The sequence below is a fragment of the Oculina patagonica genome, chromosome 12 (genome assembly GCF_052425735.1).
Source record: "Oculina patagonica isolate OP01 chromosome 12, crgOcupat, whole genome shotgun sequence".
NCBI classification, from domain to species: domain Eukaryota; kingdom Metazoa; phylum Cnidaria; class Anthozoa; order Scleractinia; family Oculinidae; genus Oculina; species Oculina patagonica.
In genome coordinates this window covers 5,084,273-5,108,542 of record NC_135769.1, presented here as the reverse complement: position 1 = coordinate 5,108,542, position 24,270 = coordinate 5,084,273, and the positions used below count along the sequence as shown (strand labels likewise).

Genomic DNA, 24,270 nt, shown 5'->3' with positions numbered 1-24,270 from the left:
ACAAGAACCATGAGACCAAGAGAACCAGGAGAACCAGGAGAACCATGAGAACCAGGAGAACTACGAGAACCACGAGAACCACAAGAACCAAGAGAACCACGAGAACCAGAAGAACCACGAGAACCATGAGAAACAGGAGAACCACAAGAACCAGGAGAACCAGGAGAACCATGAGAACCAAGAGAACCAGGAGAACAACGAGAACCACAAGAACCACGAGAACCACGAGAACCACGAGAACCAAGAGAACCACTAGAACCACTAGAACCACGAGAACCAAGAGAACCAAGAGAACCAGGAGAAACACGAGAACCAGGAGAACCACGAGAACCAGGAGAAACACGAGAACCAGGAGAAACACGAAAACCAAGAGAACCACGAGAACCAGGAGAACCACGAGAACCAAGAGAACCAGGAGAACAAGGAGAACCAGGAGAAACACGAGAACCACAAGAACCAAGAACCAAGAGAACTACGAGAACCATGAGAACCAAGAGAACCAAGAGAACCAAGAGAACCACGAGAACCAGGAGAACCATGAGAACCAAGAGAACCATGAGAACCAAGAGAACCAAGAGAACCAAGCGAACCAAGAGAACCATGAGAACCAAGAGAACCAAGAGAACCAAGCGAACCAAGAGAACCAAGAGAATCAAGAGAACCATGAGAACCAAGAGAATCAAGAGAACCAAGAGAACCAAGAGAACCATGAGAACCAAGAGAACCAGGAGAACCAAGAGAACCAAGCGAACCAAGAGAACCACGAGAACCAAGAGAACCACGAGAACCAAGCGAACCAAGCGAACCAAGAGAACCAAGAGAACCAAGCGAACCAAGAGAACCATGAGAACCACGAGAACCACGAGAACCACGAGAACCACTAGAACCAAGAAAACCAGGAGAACCTCTAGAACCACTAGAACCAAGAGAACCAGGAGAACCACGAGAACCATGAGAACCAGGAGAACCAAGAGACCTACGAGAACCAAGAACCACGAGAACCACGAGAACCAAGAGAACCACGAGAACTACGAGAACCACGGGAACCGAGAACGAGGAGAACCACGAAAACCACGAGAACCAAGAACCAGGAGAACTTCGAGAACCATGAGAACCACGAGAACCAAGAGAACCATGAGAACCAAGAGAACCACGAGAACCAAGAGAACCAAGAGAACCACGAGAATTACGAGAACCAAGAGAACCATGAGAACCACGAGAACCAAGAGAACTATGAGAACCAAGAGAACCATGAGAACCAAGAGAACCATGAGAACCACGAGAACCAAGAGAACTATGAGAACCAAGAGAACCATGAGAACCAAGAGAACCACGAGAACCAAGAGAACCATGAGAACCAAGAGAACCACGTGAACCACGAGAACCACGAGAACCAAGAGAACCACGAGAACCAAGAGAACCACGAGAACCAAGAGAACCATGAGAACTACGAGAACCAAGAACCAAGAACCAAGAGAGCCACGAGAACCACGAGACCCAAGAGAAACAAGAGAACCAAGAGAAACTACGCGAACCAGGAGAACCAGGAAAACCAAGAGAACCACGAGAACCACGAGAACCACGAAAACCACGAAAACCACGAGAACCAAGAGAACCACAAGCACAACGAGAACCGGGAGAATCAAGAAAACCACGAGAACCAAGAGAACCAAGAGAACCACGAGAACCAGAGAACCAAGAGAACCACGAGAATTACGAGAACCAAGAGAACCATGAGAACCACGAGAACCAAGAGAACTATGAGAACCAAGAGAACCATGAGAACCAAGAGAACCATGAGAACCACGAGAACCAAGAGAACTATGAGAACCAAGAGAACCATGAGAACCAAGAGAACCACGAGAACCAAGAGAACCATGAGAACCAAGAGAACCACGTGAACCACGAGAACCACGAGAACCAAGAGAACCACGAGAACCAAGAGAACCACGAGAACCAAGAGAACCATGAGAACTACGAGAACCAAGAACCAAGAACCAAGAGAGCCACGAGAACCACGAGACCCAAGAGAAACAAGAGAACCAAGAGAAACTACGCGAACCAGGAGAACCAGGAAAACCAAGAGAACCACAAGAACCACGAGAACCACGAAAACCACGAAAACCACGAGAACCAAGAGAACCACAAGCACAACGAGAACCGGGAGAATCAAGAAAACCACGAGAACCAAGAGAACCAGGAGAACCATGAGAACCAGGAGAACCAGGAGAACCAGAAGAACCAGGAGAAAAAAGAGAACCAGGAGAATCAACAGAACCAAGAGAACCAGGAGAATTAGGAGAACTAGGAGAACCAAGAGAACAACGAGAACCAGGAGAAGCAGGAGAACCAAGAGAGACAGGAGAACCACAAGAACCACGAAAATCACGAGAAAAGGTTGCTATGAGACTATGACTATTTTGCTATGGTCTATCTGTTGGCAGTCAATTGTGGTATGGAGTAGTCTTTTGCTAAAGGGTGAAAGAGGCTTTTCATGTTGTTTTTCCCGTGGTTCTCGTGGTTCTCTTGGTTCTCCAGGTTCTTGTTGTTCTCGTAGGTTCTTTTGGTTCTTGAAATCTAAATTTTCCCTTGAGGTTATTAGCTCCTGTATCTTTTAGCCATGGTTGGTAATGGTAATGGTCATCCCTTTGTACTCTGTATATTTCTAGTTCTATAATCGCGCCCGGTAGCAAAAGGTAAGCTTACAAAAGGTAAAATATGTTCTACTCGTACACATAAATGTGCTTTTTTATCTCGAAAAAAGCCAAGCGAAATATAACGGAAATTCAAATAATCATTAGTGAATAACATTGAAATTAAATGGATTTGAACCATGATTTTCACATGTTTCACGTGTCATGGTTATCACCGTCAAAGGCTGCCGGCTGTCGGCTCGTGTTTCCTCGCGCATATCCACGCGCGAGACTGGTCACATCAACTGTAGTCACAGATTGTACGACCGCTCGTAGTGAGTTTTACCCCTTGTCTCTCTTCTCTTCTAGTGACCATTATGAAACAGAAAACTCCCCGCGAGGAGAGTTAATAGTTAATGGTGTTAGTAACTTGAGTTAATAATAATTGAAACTTGAGGCGCATCGTGTTGACTTGCGACATACCGATTTTAAACGTTTAAAAATTCGCAACGTAAAGCGCCTTCGTTTTGATTCGTTTTGATCGACCCCAAACCGGCCAAAAAAAGACACTGGAACGCAGGTAAATAAGAACATTTTTATTTACAAGATTATGTATAACTAATACAGCGTTTGGGTCCCCTGTGAATTTGCGTTCTTAATCGTTGTAGGCTAAATATTAGTGTGTGAGACGCTTATACCAGTCCAAACTTGCGTTCTTACATTCTAGGTTACATATTAGTGTCGCTTTAGTCTGTGAAAGACTTGTACATTGCCTTCAAGTGTTGACTGACGCTTTGTTCACCCACACCAAAAAGAAATCCCTTGAATTGAGAACGCGAATGAGAACGCGAATGGGCCACTAGGAACGCGAATGAGCCACTAGGCTTGAATGCAGACTTATCCTACTACCTTTCTAAACAAAGGTAACTAATTCTTGTTCTGTTGACTTCTCTTGATAAAGAGTGCAGGGCTATCCAGTTCGTCAGCTTTGGTTTGCTGTTCAGGACTGGCGACACTACATGCTAATGGACTTGAATTGAGTAAGGTGTGTGACATATGTACTCAAGACATTTAACACTAGATTACTTAGGAGGGGGTGGGGGGTGGGGTACTCAAAAATGTTTATACTGAGAGGCTTTGCCCAAGGTCTCAAGCCTTTCCTTTTTATGAACCACTTTCAACAGAAAAGAAAACCCTTTTGACAACCTTTAAAATGGAAATGGTTACCATTTCACATTCTCAAAATGGGATATTTCATCTCTTTTCTTCATTTTTCATTCGAATAATCCCTTAAAATACTTTTCCCGACCCTATTGGATTATGACAAGGAACCCTCGAACCATCACTGTTGAGTTAGTAGAGGGAGCATGGTTGGCATAGTCTGTGGTCAGAGCCCTTGCCTCCCACTCTTGTTCTGCCACTCCTGTGCTGCCGTCATAAATTTTATGTGGGTTGAGTTTGTTATTGGTTTTCGCATTGCTCCGAGAGTTTTTCTCAGGGTTCCCCAGTTTTTCCTCCCTTCTGAAAAACCAACATTTCCAAATTACAATTTGACCTAAATAGAGGACCCGCATGAAAACCAGCTAGCGCTGATGTGGCATCCTCTCTAAATAAATTATAGCAATTTATTCTTATCTTTCTCACATTAGTCAAAACACAAAATATCAGACCTGTAGTATGCACTGTCTCTTAGCATTTAGTGGCAGTTGAGCTCCTTAAAGGGGCTATGTCACGCAATTTTAGGCAATTTCAGCACTGACTAACTGGTCATAGAACTAACTGAAATATCACAATAATGGCTTAAAACTGTAGAAGAATTCAGGAACACAGACTGCCAAAAACGGACGTGGATAGGCAAAATTCAGATTGGCTTTGGGTGAACTTGAAAAACGTTGGCCGGACCTTTTTCAAGTTTATCTCAATTTGTTTGAAAGTGTCATTTACAATGTTGCAAAATCATCCTTGTTTGTAATGTGACCGTGATTTTGCCAATAAAAGACTTTTGCTCTGCCAATTTGAAGTTTAGAGCTCTTAATAAACGAAAAATAAATAGAATTACCTAAAATACCATGACTTAGCCCCTTTAATGCAGTCTTGTGACGTTAATCATTTGTAATTAATACTTTTAAATCGTAAACAGCATGAACTTGCAGAGGTGTGCACAAAATGTGAACGTTACATTGGAACTGAAGGAGGAGGGTAAGGAACTCGTTTTAGGCCCCGTCCACACTGACCCGGGTAAATTTGAAAACGCATCTTTTTTTCTCCGGTTAGGCCAACCGTCCACACTGAAACGGCGTTTTCGGTCACCGAAAACGGAGCTTTTCAAAAACGCTCACCAATGAGCGTTTCGATTTGGAGCGTGAAATAGTGTATTTTTATATTTTATTGTAAATAATTTTAGAGGGCCACTCCCTAGTAAAAATAGGCCCGGAATTCCAGTGGAATTCCAGCGGAATTCCAGGTCCGGGGAGGATTCCAGGTGGAATCCGGTGGAATTCCAGGTAAGTGGAACCCGGAATTCCGGAGTCCGGTGGAATGCCAGGTCCGGAGTGCGGAGTCCAGTGGAATTCCGGGTAAGGGGAACCCGGAATTCCAGAGTCCGGTGGAATGCCAGGTCCGGAGTGCGGGGTCCAGTGGAATTCCAGGTAAGGGGAACCCGGAATTCCGGAGTCCAGTGGAATGCCAGGTGCGGAGATCTGGAGTCCAGTGGAATACCGGGCAAGTGGAATCTGGAATTCTGAGTCCGCTGGATTTATATGGAGATTTTGTATTTCATGACTGCACCCAGTGTCATGATTTTCCCCAAAAATCATTATGAGTGAGAGTTCAATCAAAACGGTAGGCCAAATAATAGAGCTTCTGACAATCTACACAATTTTTTTCGTCTGTACAATTCGACGGCAATACATGTTTGTAACGAAAGTTTGAAATCACAACATATTGGATATTCAGAGTTTAATAAACCGGCTATGTGTCAATTTTCACATAGCCATTTTTTCTCCATCTCGTTGTTTGCATTGCCTTTACGAACGGAGCACAGCACACATTTCATTCTGTTTAACAATTTGAGAGTTTGTGGGTAAATTGAAGCATAAAAATACTTCATGACACGGTCTTAATGGATCGTTTCCACTAATTAAGCTTAATGTCTTCGCTAAAATACAGTCAGCAGTACGTCAAACAGGTACAAAGAATAAAACGTATTTATTTATATTTGTCTCAGTGGCCACTTGAGTTCAACGTTTATAAAATATAAATAAAATGAGATAGGTACATATTCTTGTGGCTTAGCAGCTTATCAGTCGATTAAAGCAGGTTTATTGAACGAGTGTGTGGTTGCTCCACGGCTCGACGCTGGTTAACAGTGGATAACCTTTCCTTAAAAGAAACTTCAGATTAAACTTGACTTTTCACCGAATCAAACCGCCGAGCCACAAATTAATGTCCTGTGTTCAGTAGTTTATAAGTTCTTCTGCGATGGAGAAATAGTAAATCCAAGAAATCCTTTTGTTAGATCTTCACAATGTTAAATAATATTCAGTGGCAGCTCGCCGTTCGTTCTGCGTGCCAAATCTAAATCAAGAGTTGGGTTTGAGACTACAGCACACACTTACCGCTCATTGCCCTTGTAAACAGGTTATGTCACTCATTCTTAAGTTTCTTGCTTCATTTATAAATATCAGCAGCTTTTAGTAATATTCCATTTACGTCCATATTTTGCGGGCGATGTCCGCCACACCAGTCTGGAAAACATGTATGTTACGCCGAAGATCTTCGGCGTGGAGCTCGATAATTTACGCCACTTCTGGCGTATTTCATAGGGATAAAATGCCGTTGTCTGCAGTTTCTTGCATTTGCTCCTTGAAAGTCTGGTCTTAGTAAATCCACTCCAAAAATTAAATCGGTTCGTTAGTGTCAGTACAATCCTGGAAAGTAGAAATCCTTGATATAAAGAAAATGTTTGTTTTCAAAGACATATTTCCAAACAAGCCATGAAAATTCTGCATGCTTTCACTCGGTTGGATTTTCGTGACAACACAAACTGAAACGTGATCTCTGACATATGAGACGTTTTAATCTAATTGGTCAACTTTGAAAAACGTGTTTAATTTTCCGCCTGTAATGAGACCTGAACGTTTTATACTAGACCGTTTCTTTAAGCGGGAATCGTCTCTCCTGTTTCTTCATGTAATGTGTAGTTTATATAGGTAAACTCCTTCCTTTCTGCTGCCGGAAAAAAGATTCTCTGCAGCGTTGTAAACAATGTAATTACCTGACGTTTTTACATTGGAGTGGAATGCGTAGCGACGCCGTCTCTGTCCTGAAATGTTTCGATGTTTGAAACAGTTGTTCGCGTGAATGAAGTGGTCTCGTCAGCAATTGTGTTCAGCTATAAATTATTTCATTACCTCAAGAAATGAAACAGGCCAACGATCGATCTTTGAATCGGTTTGTGGAATGCGAAGCGACGCCGTCTCTTTGTTGCTTTGTGCTGAAATGTTTCGATGTTTGAAACAGTTGTCTGCGTGAAATGAAGTGGTCTCATCAGCAACTATACTGTGTTCAGCAATAATTTTATTACCACAAGAAATGAAACAACCTACGATCGATCAACTGAGAGGTAAGCACTTTTAAACAGTTTGTGTACATGTATACAAATTAAATGAACACGTCGATTACAATCGCGAGCGAAAACAGTTGGTCATGCGATCAAAGACATTGAATATCGCATCGTTTTATTATTTGATCTTGTTTTATTCGCATGTTAACCACAACCAAGAATAAGTGTATCTATCTTTCAACTTTCTATCTCAAGTCAAATTCACTTAATATGTACATGTAAATGTAGAGATATATTTTTATAGGAATAGTTGTTAGTAAATAAAAAGGTTGAAAGTCACATGTTGTGCATGTTTGTTTTTGATTAAAAATTTTTCTTTCGTTGCACTCATTTCACCAGTCACCGTGTGCAAAATATTCTTTGCATTTATAAGTACATTGTAGAGTAAACATTGTAAGGCTGCTTTTCTATTCAAAAAATCCATGTTTTCACTGCTCCAGTTCAAACAAGAAAATCAGTAGTGCTACTAGCTAATTCCGGCGGTATTCCGGCAAAACTCCAGTCGGACCAAAATTCCGCTGGAATTCCGTCCGGACTATAGTCCAGAATTCCGGCGGAACACCAGGCTGAATTTGCACTGGAATTCCAGCTGGAAAAGTCTGGAATTCCGGCGGAATGCCGGCAATAATTCCGGGGGAATTCCGGCCGGAATTATCATGGAAATTCCAGCTGGAATTGTCCAGAATTCCGGCGGAATGCCGGCAATAATTCCGGTGGAATTCCGGCCGGAATTATCACGGAATTCCAGCTGGAATAGTCCGGAATTCCGGCGGAATACCAGCGGAATGCCGGCAATAATTCCGGTGGATTCCACCTGGAATCCACCCGGATTCCGCCTGGAATTCCAGGCAAGTCCGGGCTGGAATTCCGGGTCTGTTTTTACTAGGGCTGGTTTGTTAGTATTTTTTATGTTATTTTAGTGCTACCCTCGTTAAATAAAGACTTTACTTTTACTTTTACTTACTAATGAAGCGTATCGTTTTCAAATTTACCCGGGTTAATGTGGACGGAAAACATTTTATGCGGCATTGTCAAATTTCTCTGTTTTCAAATTTACCCGGGTCAGTGTGGACGGGGCCTTAGACTTAAGAAACATACCAAATATTGATTAGAATAAATATAATGAAATAAATAATGAAATAACTTAAATTAATAACTGTATTTAATTACTAGTTTATAAATAGATCGGCAAATAACATTTAATGTTCCGAGTGTAAAAGTTAATAAAAATTTTAAGTTGCCTGTTTTAAAACAAAGCACGATGAAAAACTTTTGCCCCTCGGAGGCATCTTTGAAGTCTGCGTGTATAATATCTGTATATACAGAAAAAATATTGATTTGCCCAATGTGGGCGCACAATTAGTTGGGAGTTGTGCAAAATGCCCACAAGTGGATATCGGGAGATGCGCTTAGTGCCTATAAGGTCATTGGTCAATTTTGACGCAAAGTAAGCGAGTCCCTGCATTGTAATTGGGTAAAAAATTGCAACCCATCAGCGTAAATACGCATACACTCGACAAAAGCGCTTCAACCAAGTTTTGCAAACATTGGCAAAGTTGATTTTCTGCTTTTAAAGTAAAGATAATTCATTCGAGGCCTATTCATAATTCACATAGGTCTCTGGAAGCCGAGAGCTATGTAATTTTTGAAAATAGTTTGCGAGTATTCTCACGCAGAGAAGTAAGGAAATACAGAGTTTTACATAAAGAATATTTGATGTTTAAGTTTATTCTCTTCATTTCACTAATTCCCGAAGGGTAAATTTGTCCAGGAAAGAGTACGTTATTCTACATATTTGTGCGCGATTTATAATATTGTTTTAACAATATTATATCGTAAATAAAAAGACTCGCTTGCATTGAGAAATTTTTTGGCATTCTTTCAACTCAGCTGTCAAGTTGACCATTCTTGCTTGGGCCCTAAAGCCTAAATATATTGTAAATAGTTGGACTCAAATGGTAATTTAAAATCGTTTCGCTAACTCGTTACAGCAAAACATGGCAAAATAACGTCAATCTGTTGCAGTTGCGCTCTTGTAATTTAGTTTACGTTTTCATTCATCTTTCATATTTTTTGCATATACTAAATGAATAAATTCAAATACTAAATGGAAGCCGCCGAAAAAAAGTGAAAACGATGTTGCCAGCAGTAAGCAAGAGAAAGTTTGATAAAACTCGGGGGGGTCGGATAAAATCCTGGGACTGTTTGGCGTTTTGCATACTGGCAAAAAACCCCACTGATCATGCATTATGACTCCATTAGTGTACTGTCTGTTTCATGTCTGACCCATTTCCCACATCGGGGTTAGGAAAAAAGTAGAAGATGAAGAAGACATGTACTGCATACCTGTGGAATTTGATCTACATACCTTATTTTTTACCAATTTTCGCGCAAACTTAATTTCGCGAGTATTAATTTTCGCGATTGCAAGAAAAATTAGAAAAAAGTGTATTAAATTTCGCGATTTTGTCAGTGTTTTATAGATCAGTCGTCAAAGACTGTGGAACCACTGGAAATATACAAAGATCCGACTCAATGTAACTACAAAGAGCCTGCGAACGGAGACTTAAGTGACTGTACTAAAGAAGTTTTCAACCAATTTACAAACTCAAAACAGTAATCAGAGGAAGGGTGCTAGTCAAAAACAAGACGAATAGATATTTTTAAAGTTAGATAGTTGCAGTTCCAAACATTTAAATTTTTTATTATTTTGATATATAATATGGTATTAATTTTCGAGTGTTAAAATTTCGCACAATGTTTTTTCGCACGTACTTAATTTCGCGATTATTTTGAGATTGCGAAAATTAGTAAGAATTAGGTATATTGGTCTAAAAAAGTTGTCTCGGATTTCTTCTTTTCGTGCTTCATGAATTTTTTTTTATTAACACAGTTGAAGGACCTTAGCAATAAACTTTAAACCACAGTCCAGACCGTATTTGTCAGTCGGAAACTTGGCAAAAAATTTCGGAAAATTTGGATCCAAATAATATGGCACTAAGGTTGTCAGTCCGTCTAAAAGCAACAAGACCTCTTGTAAATACGTGGTGACGCTTCATTGTGTGATATTGTAGAAGCGCTGGATCTCTTTAATGTAATGTTAATTCATTTTATGTAATTGTAATATAAATTTAAAATTAAGCATTAAATTAAATTAAATATAATTTAAATTAAATATTTAATTAAGGTAATTTAAATTAAATCCAATTTTTAAATAATTTAATTTAATTAATGTAAATTTAATTTCAAATTAATTTAATTTAATTTCAATTTAATTTAATTTAAATTATATATTTTTATTTTTATTTAATTTTAAATTTAATTTTAATTTTAATTTTAATTTAATTTTAAATTTAATTTAAATTTAATTTAATTTTAAATTTAATTTAATTTAAATTTAATTTTAATTTATTTTTTAATTTTAATTTTAATTTAATTTAATTTAATTGTAATTTTAATTTAGTTTTAAATTTAAACTTAATTTTAATTTTAATTTAAACTTAATTTTAATTTAATTTTAAATTTAAACTTAAATTTAATTTTAATTTAATTTTAAATTTAAACTTAATTTTAATCTAATTTTAATTGTAATTTTAATTTAATTTTAAATTTAAACTTAATTTTAATTTTAATTTAAACTTAATTTTAATTTAATTTTAAATTTAAACTTAAATTTAATTTTAATTTTAATTTAATTTTAAATTTAAACTTAATTTTAATTTAATTTTAATTTAAATTTAAATTTTAATTTTAACTTAATTTTAAATTTAATTTTAAATTTAATTTTAATTTAATTTTAAATTTAAACTTAATTTTAATTTAATTTTAATTTTAATTTTAATTTTAATTTTAACTTAATTTTAATTTAATTTTAAATTTAATTTTAAATTTAATTTAATTTTAAATTTAATTTAAGTTAAATTTAATTTTAATTTATTTTAATTTAATTGTAATTTTAATTTAATTTTAAATTTAATTTTAATTTTAATTTTAATTTAAACTTAATTTTAATTTAATTTTAAATTCAAACTTAAATTTAATTTTGATTTAATTTTAATTTTAATTTAATTTTAAATTTAAACTTAATTTTAATTTTAATTTAAACTTAATTTTAATTTAATTTTAAATTTAAACTTAAATTTAATTTTAATTTTAATTTAATTTTAAATTTAAACTTAATTTTAATTTAATTTTAATTTTAATTTTAATTTTAATTTTAACTTAATTTTAATTTAATTTTAAATTTAAACTTAAATTTAATTTTAATTTTAATTTAATTTTAAATTTAAACTTAATTTTAATTTTAATTTTAACTTAATTTTAATTTAATTTGAAATTTAAACTTAAATTTAATTTTAATTTTAATTTTAATTTAATTTTAAATTTAAACTTAATTTTAATTTAATTTTAAATTTAAACTTAAATTTAATTTTAATTTTAGTTTAATTTTAAATTTAAACTTAATTTTAATTTTAATTTTAATTTTAATTTAAACTTAATTTTAATTTAATTTTAAATTTAAACTTAAATTTAATTTTAATTTAATTTTGAATTTAAACTTAATTTTAATTTAATTTTAATTTTAATTTTAATTTTAATTTTAGTTTTAATTTTAACTTAACTTTAATTTAATTTTAAATTTAAACTTAAATTTAATTTTAATTTTAGTTTAATTTTAAATTTAAACTTAATTTTAATCTAATTTTAATTTTAATTTAAATTTAATTTTAAATTGAAACTTAATTTTTTTATTTTAATTTAAACTTAATTTTAATTTAATTTAAATTTAATTTTAATTTAATTTTAATTTTAATTTAAATTTAATTTTAATTTAATTTTAAATTTAAACTTAAATGTAATTTTAATTTTAATTTAATTTTAAATTTAAACTCAATATTAATTTTATTTTAATTTTAATTATTTCAAATTTAATTTTAATTTTAAGTTAATTTAATTTAATTTCAATTCAATTTAGTTTAATTTAAATTTAATTTAAATTTAATTTAAATTTAATTTAAATTTAATTTAAATTTAATTTAAATTTAATATAATTTTAATTTTAATTTTGGTAAGTTTTAATTTTCACCACTAGAGTTCTCAGAAGCTCAGTGGTTAGAGCATCCGACTAGTGCACGGAAGGTCGCGGGTTCAAATCTCGTCTGTGAACTCAGAATTTTTTATCTGAGTTCATTCTCTCCATACATTATCCCATTATTATTTATTTACTCTGAGTGTACTTCGTGACTGCGTGATGCAGTTAAATGTGTGTGTTCATTGACATAATGTGATTGCGCGATGCAGTCGTTGTGTCACCCACAAATGACCACTGCTTACCACTAAAGTTCTCAGTAGCTCAGTGGTAAGAGCGTCCGACTAGTCTAGTGGTTAGAGCTTCCGACTAATCCCATCTGTGATTTCAGAATTTTTTTCTGAGTTCATTCTTTCCACACATCATCCCATTATTATTATTTTTAATTGAAGTAAAATTAAAAAGAGAATGTAGTTGTTGAGTATGAAATCCTGTTTTGTTGTGTTTCACAGTATGGACCAATCCATTTCTTTCTTGGCTGAGCCTGGGACAGTAAGTAAAGCCACTTTCTGAATAACCCTATAAGATAAATTACTGTTTTCCTCAAATAATATGAATAATAATTTGCTCGAGCCTGGTTTCATTTAGAAGGTTTTTATTCATTATTTTTGACAAAAACGTATCTGGCCTGGTATTTAATCGAGAAAATACGGTAATTGTGGTCTACCATACCAGTTTGTTAGCCTTTTCATGGGTTTTATAGCGAACGCGAAGTAAATGTATGAATCGGCGGCCATAAGCATCTGCGCGACTTCCATAAGCATCTGCGCAACTTCCGATAAATGTACATATATTTTTTCTCAGTTTGCTTCTTGTCTTCTACCTCGTTGTGACTTTACAGGCAAAGCACATTGAATTTGATCCCATCAGAGCATATGACGTCACTCTCCCGGATGGTATCGTGTTTGTAATTGCAAATAGCTTGGTATGTATTTGAAGTTAAGTTGGCAGAACTGCACTTTGGATGTGTTGCTGCAAACGCTGGGAAAATAGAACCAAGACAAGTAGGATTAGCCAATCACAACGATTGCGTAGACGTTCCTGGCAACTTTTCTTGCAACACAATTACAAGCTTTGACAGTTGCTCAAATCAAGACAAGCTTTCTTGTAAAACTCTTGCTATAAAATTTAATTATTTCTTAAGGAAGTTAATTTATAAGCTTTTCGTAACATTTAACAATTATTCCACAAGCGTGCGTTGGATATGAGATGGTAGATAGCCAACGAGGCGCTACGCGCCTCGTTGGCTATAACGATCTCATATCCAACAAGCGCGAGTGGAATAATTGTTTTATTAAAAAAAGAAACAGAGCATTAAAGGACTGTGTCACGAATTTTAGCCAAATTTAGGTATGAGAAATGACCATCAAATTCGGCGAAATATAGCAAATAACATCTTTAAACAGTGAAGGAACATTTCAATGACACAGCTAATACAAAGGGAGGTACGGATGGCCAAAAATGACGAAGTTTGAAGCGGATTGCATCATGGGTTTTTAAAATGTTGTTGGGCTGAACAGTTTCCAAAGTTAATTTTGCTTACTTGTAACTTTACGTTATAACGCCCAGGAGACAAATTTGGTTGCAATGAAGCTATGGTTTTGTCACTTTGATCCTGAGAAGTAATTTCTTTTCAAAAAGGAAGTTTCATAGCGAGTTTTCGGAAAAGCTTAATAAAATAAACTTTATACTCAGCCATGACACAGTCCCTTTAATGGGGTTGTAAATTGTTTCATATATCCTTGTTATTTGTAGGTGGAGATGAAAAAATCAGCAACAGCTGGAACACATTTTAATGCCAGAGTTGTGGAGTGTCGCTTGGCTGCCAAAGTAAGCTTGTTTAACTTCCATAAAGGACGGTAAAGAAGCCCAATGCTTCATCAAAGGTCTCTATGAGACTTCGACTATTTTGCTAAATTTATCATGTAGGTTAAAAATGTTTATTTACTCGTGTTTAGCGTGAGTCACGCAATCAGTTGTTACGAAATTAAGTGCCTAAGGTTAAATATAAGCGCCGCTTCAGTGTGTGAAAGACTTGTACCAGTACAACTTCGAATTCAAAATCCTTTTAGGTTAAATACGAAAGAGCGCCCTTCCCAAGGCCGGTTAACGCATCGCTAGTTGCTCCCCAGGGGACAACGAACAATAACGTCGATGTAGCTTATAAGAATTCTGCGAACCTTGCAAAAATCCATCATTCTCTGAACAAGACCGCAGAAGGCGATCGAAAATTTAGAGTATCGTTTTATACTTTTAGATCTGTTTTAAACATTTTTTATATTTTAAGCTATGACTACAGATCGCTCCAGCCGTTTTATTTTCGTGAATAGGTGTTGGCTAAAGAGAATGGACTGGACTGGAAAAGTGTGCGACGTTTGAGTGAAGTGCAGCAAGGCACGAAAAAGACCTTGGATGAAATGTAAGCTGTGCCAAAGTACACGCATGTTTGAAAATTTCCCTCTTTGAAAGGGGCAGTATCACGAGAAGTCTTCGAAGTTTTTATATTAACTATTAGAGAATTATGAAAGTACAGTTGAAGCTCTCGTAAGCGGACACCCTCGCGATGCGAAAAAAGTGTCCGTAAGTTTAGCTGGCCGCTTATGAGAATGGCTCTCGTAAGCGGCTACTTGAGGTGTAGGGGATAAATGACCGCTTAAGGGAGCTTGCCCAGCTAACAATAACCAGACGGACGTGAATGACGACAAAACAAGCTCTGAAATATGGTACTGTAATTACTGTAAAATCATTGTGACGAACGGCGATGTGAAGTTGATTGATAAAAACAAGATGTAGAGGTTGTTTATAGGATTTCCTTTGGGGTGTCCGCCTACGAGAGCTTAAAAACAAAGAAAAAGTATAAGTCGTAATCTCTGAAAGTGTCCGCGGCCGCTTACGGGATTGTCCGCTTACGAGAATGTAAAAATACAGAGTTTGTATGTGAGTTAAAACGGGGTTTCGAACAAGGTGGCCGTAAGTAGAGCTGTCCGCTTACGAGAGTGTCCGTTAAGTAAAGAGAGCTTCGACTGTAGCTCTAAATCATGGTGGGACTGTCCCTTTAAATGTTCCCCAACTGATGAAATGTCATCACAAATCCAACGCGAATATAAGGGAGTGAAAGTGAATTAAATTGAGAATGCAATGATTATGTTTTTTTCTTTTGTTCACCTTTGGTACAGGGTTGAGATGGTCGACTCCTGTCTTCATGCCGAGCCGTACACGAAGGAAGAGCTTTGCAAATTCTTTGAGCTCTCGGTAGGTTTATAGAGTAAAATTAGTTACAGTTTGTGGCATATTCGCACGGCCTTGTACGTCTATTTCAACAAGTAGCCTTTTTACGATTATAAGTAACCCCGCAAACCAGGAAACACAGTAAATTGTTTCCCCGAAAAAACATTCTTATCGCGCAAACCTTTCGGAAGAAAGGAAGAAATTAATTTCCTAGCCGCAACTTTCACGTATGAATCTTTTATAAAATGACATTTGCCCAGCCTTGTGGCAACCTAGGCCGTTGCCTTTACAAGGCTCGTACTCTTTCGAGCTTTTGAAATTCCAGGACCTTTAAAGGTTTTCCATGACCTAAATTTGACCATTTTTCTTGGAAATGTTCAAAAATTATCTTGATTTCGGGTACGTTTTTACCCTTTTCCTCACCAAAAACTGCCTAATTTATTTTGTACAATCAAAATTATTGATTTACTTTCCATGACCCACACTTAAATTCCATGACCTTCCAGGCCTGAAAAATGAAATTCTAAAATTCCATGTTTTTTCAGGTTTTCCATGACCCGTACGAACCCTGCTTTATGCCATGCGGCGTTAATTTAGTCCATAAGTAAGCTCATACTGGCGACATTATTTTTAGGAGGAGGAGCTGATCAATCAATGCATGAGTCCTTCAACTGCTGGAGTAACCAGCTTCAAACTTCACGACCGAGCCAAACATGTCTACTCTGAAGCTTCTCGAGTTCTTAAGTTTAAAAAGGTCTGTGAAGAAAAACCTGCTAACGCTGTTCAGGTAAGAAAGCTTCTACTTAAACTAAGTGTTTTTCTCCTTTAGGGGGTATTTATGTCTCTTTGAAAACAATCACTAACTAAGTACACTGAGGCTATTAGTGACAACAGTTTTGAGGTTATCTTTCAAATTGGTTAGGAAAAAACTCATGCGAAGTGCGCCGATAACATAGAGAAAAAACATGTTGTTTTTCAGCCATTCAGGGACAAAACTAAAACTGATCGTGACTTGTTCAATCGTTTTCCCGCGCAATGCCGCATATTTTCCCGCGCTTGACACTGGTTGCTATTTTTCTCGCTTGGCGCCGTTACATGTTTTTTTGAGCTTGGCACTAGTTGCATGTTTTCCCGTACTTAACGCAGGTTGCACTTTTTTCCACGTTTTTCGCCGGTTGCATGCTTCCACCTTGAGTTCTGAATGGTTCATTGCGCGTGTTGTGATTGGCAGCTATTTGAAAAATAATCTCTTTTTGTTATTATGTTTGTGATTAGGTTCTGGGAGGCCTTATGAACGAGAGCCATGACAGTTGTAGTAAAATGTATGAATGCAGCTGTGAAGAACTCGACCAGTTGGTGGATCTTTGCAGGTATTTATTTATTTGTCTTTATGATCTCAGACAGTTGTTGTCCACCTAGAAACAAATATCAGCGACAGAACAGACCTTTCTCTAAGGCCCCGTCCCCCCCGGGTTGCGCTCTTTTCCCCCGGCCCCCCACACTCGCGTCTCGCGGGCTTCCGCTCACCATCGTTCTCTCCCGGTTGTGACGTACATCGCGGCGTTTTCAAATTTCTCCGTTTTCAAATTCGTGGATGGGGCCTATACTAACCTTGTTTTTCAGGCAAGCTGGAGCAGTTGGTTCCAGGCTCACAGGAGCAGGATGGGGCGGTTGCACAGTATCGCTGGTGCCTGTTGATGTCATCGATGACTTTATGAAGCAAGTGCATGACGGGTATTATGCCGCTGACCCAGCGAAACTCGAAAGAGTGTCGGAGAGTCTGTTTGCTACCCAGCCTGGAAGTGGTGCGGCAATATTAAAACTTGACTAGGGCATCATTAAGATCTTTATGGGAGGAGAGGGTAGAACAGAGGCAAAATATATTTTTAAAGATACACAAAGCACATGGGTTATCATGAAACAATAAGTTTACATGGTGCTTTTTTTGTCCGTTTTCTTTAAGTATAACTTTAAACATAGCGATATATAGGTAGATTTTTCTTTGCAACAACCTAGAAAAATATTAAATTAAAGGGGCAAGTTTTTCTTTTATAAGGCCAGCTGATTCTCTGGATTTTAGAACTAATTATTTAAAAAAAAAGTCTAGTTAAGGCCTGGATCACACAGAGCCACAAATAACCGGAAGGTGAACTTTGTTATTACAACGTGAATGAATCGCTGTATGAGAACATTGTGTTTAGACGTTGTGTGGAAGCTATAGTTATTGGCTCTTTTGTCTCAACTTCGTTTAAATAATTGGCCCTAAGAATCTGTAGAATTTAAAACAAAAAAAATTATTTTTGATTTTGATTGGTTTTCCAGCCTTTGCTGTTCGTAAAAACGCATGCAACGTGCATAACCAATCGGAGCCACGATGATATTTTTTTAAGCCAATCATGTGAAAACCTAAATTATACCAATCGTGATTGGCTTACGCAGTTTTCCCGCGCTTGCTGCCAAATCACGTGCTTCTTTCTTCAAGTTCTGATTGGCTTTTAGTACGGCCACGTAAATGCCCCCGTGTTTTCTTTGTACGACCCCCGTTAGAAAAAAAAAACCTTTCTTTACCAATTATGTACTTTTTGTAAACGGTCAACTTAATAAATTTTAAATTATTACTCAGAGGACTTAGATTTATTTTTCGTGAAACGTTTCAGATTAAACAACAGCATTTACTGTACATAAAACTGCACTTACAAGTCGTTCGGCCGGATCGAAACAAAGTAGTGTGTAGAGTAAAAGTATCGTTTATCACTCAGTAACCGTTTTACCGGCCCAGACGTTGTTTGTGATCCGTGACAATATTGCATTGTGTTTAGCCATAATTATAAAGAGAAACTAGTGGAAAGAAAACCTGGGAAAGTATAAATCGTGTAAATGGCTTCAGAGGACTCAGCCTCCTCAAAGACATCAATTGCAACTAAGCTACTTTTATGTGAATCCTTTAGTACAAGTTGCATTAGAGCAATTTTCAACCATTCTCTCACATTCTCTTAGAATTATGGCTCAAAACGTAATGTATCGCAAACAACGTCTGGGCCGCCTGTAATACTTGTTGTTGTCGCTGTTGGCCTGAAAAAGCAAACAAAAATTTGCGTGTTCATTTCCCTTCTCTAAAGAAGCCAAATCACTCTTCCTTCTTTAAGTTTTGATTGGTTTTTAGTACAGCCACGTAAATGCCCCCATTTTTTCTAAAGAGACGCCCCAGGTTCGACCCAGTTCTACAGAGTTCCATGTAGCGTCTCTGATGGTTGTTACTTGCGCGGGAAAATGCAAAACCGAGCAACAACCAATCAGAGACAGTACACGGCCTAGTCCCCAGGCGTTCTCCTCCTCTCTCGGGCGAGCGCGAGGTCCACGTAAGGGCCTGGGAACAGGTTGTGACGTCACGAAATTTCGCGCCAAATCGATAAGCGGGAAGGGAACGCCTGGGTACTAGGCTGAGTACACGGATTTCTGAAAAGCTACGTCACCAGTATGGAATTTTTGGATGGACTCTCGCGCGTTTCCCTCGCGGGGAAAAAACTGAGCGCGCGAAACGCGAAACGAGATGTCTGTGTCTGTTGTTACCCAAGCTATGCCAACGCGAACGGGAGAAGAATTTGAAATACGTAGTGAAAACTATCTCCTATTGCACACATTAACAGTGCCAAAAGGTCAGCACACTTCGTTTACAGCTCTGTTTTGTTATTACAATAAACACGGTTATTAAAGAGCGACGAAAATGATGTCGAACTGGAATAATTGCTTATTTTCTCGCGGCGGTCTCATAAAACAACAAGATGTGTATTTGTTTTTGTTTAGCGTAATGAGTAGCGGCGGAATTTTGCGGTTTTACATCCAGTCTCGCCAATCGAGAAAATCTGCTGTACAAATGTTGTTAAAAAAATCGCGTAAAATAACAAAATCCTTTTGTGGGGTTTAGAGGTAATGCTACGTTTCCGCTAACTACAGCTAATGTTCAATCTATTACTGTATGTTGAAAATCAAGCTAAGAGGGCCAAACACTTAAGCTAATCGCCGTTAAAAAGCGGAAAAATGAAGTTGTTTTTAGTAGATTGTTAACTCGAAGATCTTTTTCGTCTTTCGTTAATGTTCACCTAAGAGGCTAAGAGTCAAGACTCTTTTAATTAACCGGAAAAGGTATAAAGGAAAGAGAACGCCCACAAGAGAAAGGTTCTTTTGTCGGGCCGCACTCAAAGAAATGGATTTTTTTTTTATTAAAAACTGTTTTTGGTTAAACAAGCTACTTTAAGTATTTAATGTTTGGATAAGTCGAGGTTGCAAACTTATTAACTAAATTGGTTTCTCTTCATTTAAAAAGCTTTAATTTGTGCTTGATCGCGCGTTCAAGATGAAACGATTTTTTGGTCGTTTCTCACTTGGCAGTAATTTCCAGCGAAAGAATATTGAGAGTTTTTACAAAAAGGAAACCACACCGGTTTTTTTAATATCTTCACACTTAATTTTTGCAAAAAAAGTCGAGTGTTCTCCAAGGAGAAAGATACTCATCTTTTACGTTAAAAGGATTGCAAACAATGTTTATTGTGGAGAAAAATAGGACACCTTTTCTCTTCAATGGCCTGTCACATTACATGGATTGATGGCTACTTAATAGTTATCTCAGCTTTATTTCCATTTTGTTTTCTTTTTATTGATCTTTTGCCATTTAGCTGAAATTGCAATGAAATATTCATACCATATGTTTTATTAGATACATACACGAAAACGGTTAGTTTAATTCCCCTTTCAACATCAAATTTGTGTTATTCAAACCATTAATTCTCTCACTGGTTGAGTGGCACATTATAACATTATCAATCTTTCAGTTCTCAATGCAGTGAAAGCTGCTGTCCATTAAAATGTTTTAGTTCATTTTTAGCAGCAGACATCTTCCATTCTTTAAAAGTCACGCGAAATTTACTTCATTATTACCAACTCGAATCTAGAATTCATTCGCTCAACTGAATGGTTTTCAGTTGGGCTGGCTTGAAGAAAAGTTAAGTTAGACTTTCAGACTCGAATTAAGCTATGATTTACAAAATACTTGAAATATTTTTTATTAATTCTCCACAATCTCGCAATCGCATCTTGTTCGTGTTATTGTTCCATTTCTCAGTAATAAATCTTAGAATTAACGTTATTGATATTGTTTCACAATTCTTCACATCTGAAAGCCACTGCAGTGCTCTGTGTACGACCCAACAGAAAACGTGTCCACTATTTCAGCGTGCAGAGAATTATTCTTTTTCAACAGGGTTCCGGCAGAGATTGAAGGAAATTAGCCTTCTCATCTTCAGCTTGTCACTTTTGAAAGTGGATTTATTTACATTATTAAGAGCAAGTAATGTCACTGGATAAAAGGCAAAGATGTAATCCAGTGTATCGTGTCTACAAGCATCAAAGAACGATCTGATTTGTATTACAGTACACGGAAAACCATCGAAGTGCAATTGGTAAACCCAACAAAATTCAGAAACCATTTAAAATCATTAGAAACCAACAAAAAGACCCACAGCGGTAGTAGCGGTATTCTAGTTTGGCAAACTAGAAAAAAAAAATACAAAAAAATGTATTTTCAAAATTGGTATTTGAACAACACCAAAAACAAAAACTTCAGAGGGAACACGCACGAAATCCGAAATATGAGGCCATGAAAGTGGGCTCGTCAGGTACGAGTCTAGAAAATTTTTTTCGCCAAGTTGTAGGGGGAAACACCCCTAGACAATGAATCTTTTGGTATCTGGTTTCCCGTAAGACATCATCTCTTCGTAATCATCAACACAGAGAATTCTGTTGTTAATTAAGTAAAATTTGTCCCCAACGCAAAATCTTTGATGGCATCTTTGACAGGAGAAACACTCTAAGTGATACACGTTTTCACGCGCTCGCATCACCATCTCGAAGGCGGGGATGGTCTTGCAACACACGGTACAAAAACCTTTTGTTCCGAACAACCTGAAAAGCGACAAATATAAACAGTGAGTAATCTTTATCCGAGCCAAGTGGATGCAAAATCATATCCGGTGAGGCGAGAGGTCAAAGCTGTGATCAAAAACAGCCTGGCACAGTGAAAAACGTTTTAACCCATTAAAATGTGGCTAAACACGGCACTTAACGTGGATCGATATAGTGCTCTTAGCTATCGATATATCGCGCTACCTTTGCCAAAAGACAGTTACCTAATGGTATATTTATTAATTGGTGGACATTAACATCTCGCCGCTAAAAGGCTAGGCAGTATACTTTGAAGGGAATTGACATAGATGAACGGAAGTACTAAAATGTATGATCACATTTCTTGACAGGCAAATCAAGTGAAGTATAATTAATAATGCGTAAAAGTTTCAATTTTGCGTGACGCGTGTTAAAAACTGAGTGTTTTTAATCTAAGCACAACAAGGCAATGTCTCAATCCCATTAAATGCTTCTAAAAAGAACCCATTTGATAGCAAACTTGTCTGTAAAGGTAATGACTGACAGGGGGCACTCTAGTCACTCTACTAGAAGGTTCACGAAACTGTCATCATTAATCAAACAAAATGAAGACGAAATAAACTGATTTATTAAAAGGCCTGAGAGAGCGAGTTAAAATTCCAAATCTTTAGAGTAAACATTAAATGTTGAAAAGTACTTTGGCAATACCCACCTCAAATAATCTCTTCTACAAAGAATTAAATTCGCTTTCGTGTACAACGTGGAACCAACTTCACCGAGACGGCATTCGCAACAGCCACATTTCAAGCAATCTTCGTGCCAGTACCGATCCAGCGCCTTCAGAAGGAACCGATCGTTTATAGGACCACCGCAACCACCGCATAATCGCTTGTTCGGGGGTTCTTTGAGATAATCAAATTTCTCTGTCGCTGGAAGAGAGAAATAAGAAACATTTCACGCACGGTAATATAAATTGCAAAACTCAAGCGACGAATTCATGTGTAAAGCAGTAGAAAGTCCTACAAGCTAGCAATTGGCATTTAACAAAATTGTTCCTTTCTAACCTGCTACGCGCGTTTTCAATGTACGGTGAAAAAAAAAATAAAATGACTTAGCAATGTCATGAAACAAGCACGTTTTTTCACGACGAATCGATCATTCTGTTAAATACAGTGGCTACAATTTTGCTGCTAATTTTTAATTGGGAACGCTATCGCAGCGCGCGTTGCAGCAAACATGAGTTCCATTTCAGTCCACGCAGAAAATGTTTTTGAATTTCTCGAGACAGATCGCACCGGTTTGAAGTGTTGCAGCCGGCGGCCGTTCGAAGCAGATACAAGGCAATATAGTAGCCATTGTTAGATATACATCTTCCAAGACTTCCCGTTATTGGCACAGTGTTTACTAGCTCTCCACGCTATGATCTGATAGCACATTAACCGTATATAAAGGTCGACCAATCGACCAAATATTTCCAAACAAATCGAGCCACTCAAATAGATCACTTACCCATAACCTTTCCAGAAAATCTCCTGTTCCCTCGAGTTGATTTCCTCGGCGTAAAGTTCGGCACGATTTTTACGAGAGTTCACTTCGCTGCGCTCTTTCAAGACCAGGAAACACACAATGTCACTAATACGATGGAGCATGATCACCGATCTCTATATATTCGTATTTCCTGTCCATTAGGCAGACTGTCAATTAATATGTTGCGTTAATCGAAATCCAACTAGAACAAGGCCGCTTTCCTTTGTTCTGCAAATGACAAGTTTATTGTCTCATTTAGTGCATCCACGCTCACAAATGCGTGTCATTTGTCCGCGTAATATATCACTTGATACCTCAAGGTTTCGAGTTCAAGACCGCCAGAAATCTTCTTCGGGGCGTTTACAAATTGGCTACAAGGCGATCTTTTCGAAGAGCAAAACACGGCTGTCTGCGCGTCTTCAGTTTAGCGACTTATTAAACGAAAATGACGTTGTTAGTACAGAGAAAATTTACAACTTCCATGAGCAAATATTTTGACGAGCCGATCTCCCCTATTGTGCCGCTAATGTTTTTTACAGACATCAACATGACAAAATAGTTTGCTTAAGGAGCTAATTAACATTTTGCCGGAGATGGCTTGAAAATAACAGCGACACTTCTGGATACTGTTAGCCAACAGCTTTAATCTGTGAAAATTTCGCTCGGGCATTTTATACGCCTACCATTTAATACACACACGCATTGATACAAGAAAGATTTCTTTTTCCTGGCTAGCTTCTGAAGATCTCAAAACGCCAATTTTACCCCTGCTGGAGAAGACAGAAGATTATTACCGCCAAGTAAATTGGATTTCTTTTGTTTATAAGGCGAGAAATTAATGACCTCGGTGGTTAATATAAGCCAGCCCCGATGTGAGTCAAATTACGTGTAAGAATTTACGGCTCGTTCACTTTACACACGCGAAAACAAGTTTGTTTTTTGAAACGTATAATTTTTATTTTTATTATTTTTATACTTTTGAGAGAGAACCGATACGGCAGGCCCTTAGTAATAATAGTTTTGATCAGCTAATTAATCGTCTTCCTACGCGAAAAAGAAATTTAATTCTTTGGGTATTAAAATTGAAAAACAAAATATTCCGCGCACTTCTAAATTTATGATTTAAACCGTATGTCACTTCGGTATGTAATTATTGCTTTTTTCCAAAATCGTCGGCTGTACAAAGCTGGCAGAAAACACAAAGCTAATAAAAAACGCAAGGTAATTCTGCG

At 37.0% G+C, this 24,270-nt stretch overlaps 2 protein-coding genes across 2 annotated transcripts in view; one reads left to right on the top strand and one right to left on the bottom strand.

Moving 5' to 3' along the window:
- Positions 1–18,198, top strand: part of LOC144631794 (N-acetylgalactosamine kinase-like) — a 29,480-nt gene extending 11,282 nt beyond the window's left edge. Inside the window, exons 6-15 of the mRNA XM_078490357.1 lie at positions 3,595–3,678; positions 4,774–4,832; positions 12,799–12,838; positions 13,188–13,271; positions 14,102–14,176; positions 14,677–14,765; positions 15,523–15,598; positions 16,209–16,361; positions 16,850–16,944; positions 17,198–18,198. Of these exons, the coding sequence (XP_078346483.1) occupies positions 3,595–3,678; positions 4,774–4,832; positions 12,799–12,838; positions 13,188–13,271; positions 14,102–14,176; positions 14,677–14,765; positions 15,523–15,598; positions 16,209–16,361; positions 16,850–16,944; positions 17,198–17,405 (963 nt within the window). The 3' untranslated portion in view covers positions 17,406–18,198. The remainder of the gene's footprint in view (positions 1–3,594; positions 3,679–4,773; positions 4,833–12,798; positions 12,839–13,187; positions 13,272–14,101; positions 14,177–14,676; positions 14,766–15,522; positions 15,599–16,208; positions 16,362–16,849; positions 16,945–17,197) is intronic.
- A 2,411-nt stretch (positions 18,199–20,609) lies between these two features.
- Positions 20,610–23,540, bottom strand: LOC144632017 (LIM domain only protein 3-like). Its single transcript, XM_078490600.1, has 3 exons — positions 23,021–23,540; positions 22,224–22,440; positions 20,610–21,532 (listed from the first exon to the last, which is right to left on the bottom strand). The coding sequence occupies exons 1-3, from the start codon at positions 23,022–23,024 to the stop codon at positions 21,295–21,297; spliced, it is 459 nt and encodes a 152-aa protein (XP_078346726.1). The 5' UTR covers positions 23,025–23,540; the 3' UTR covers positions 20,610–21,294.
- Between the last annotated feature and the right edge of the window lie 730 nt (positions 23,541–24,270).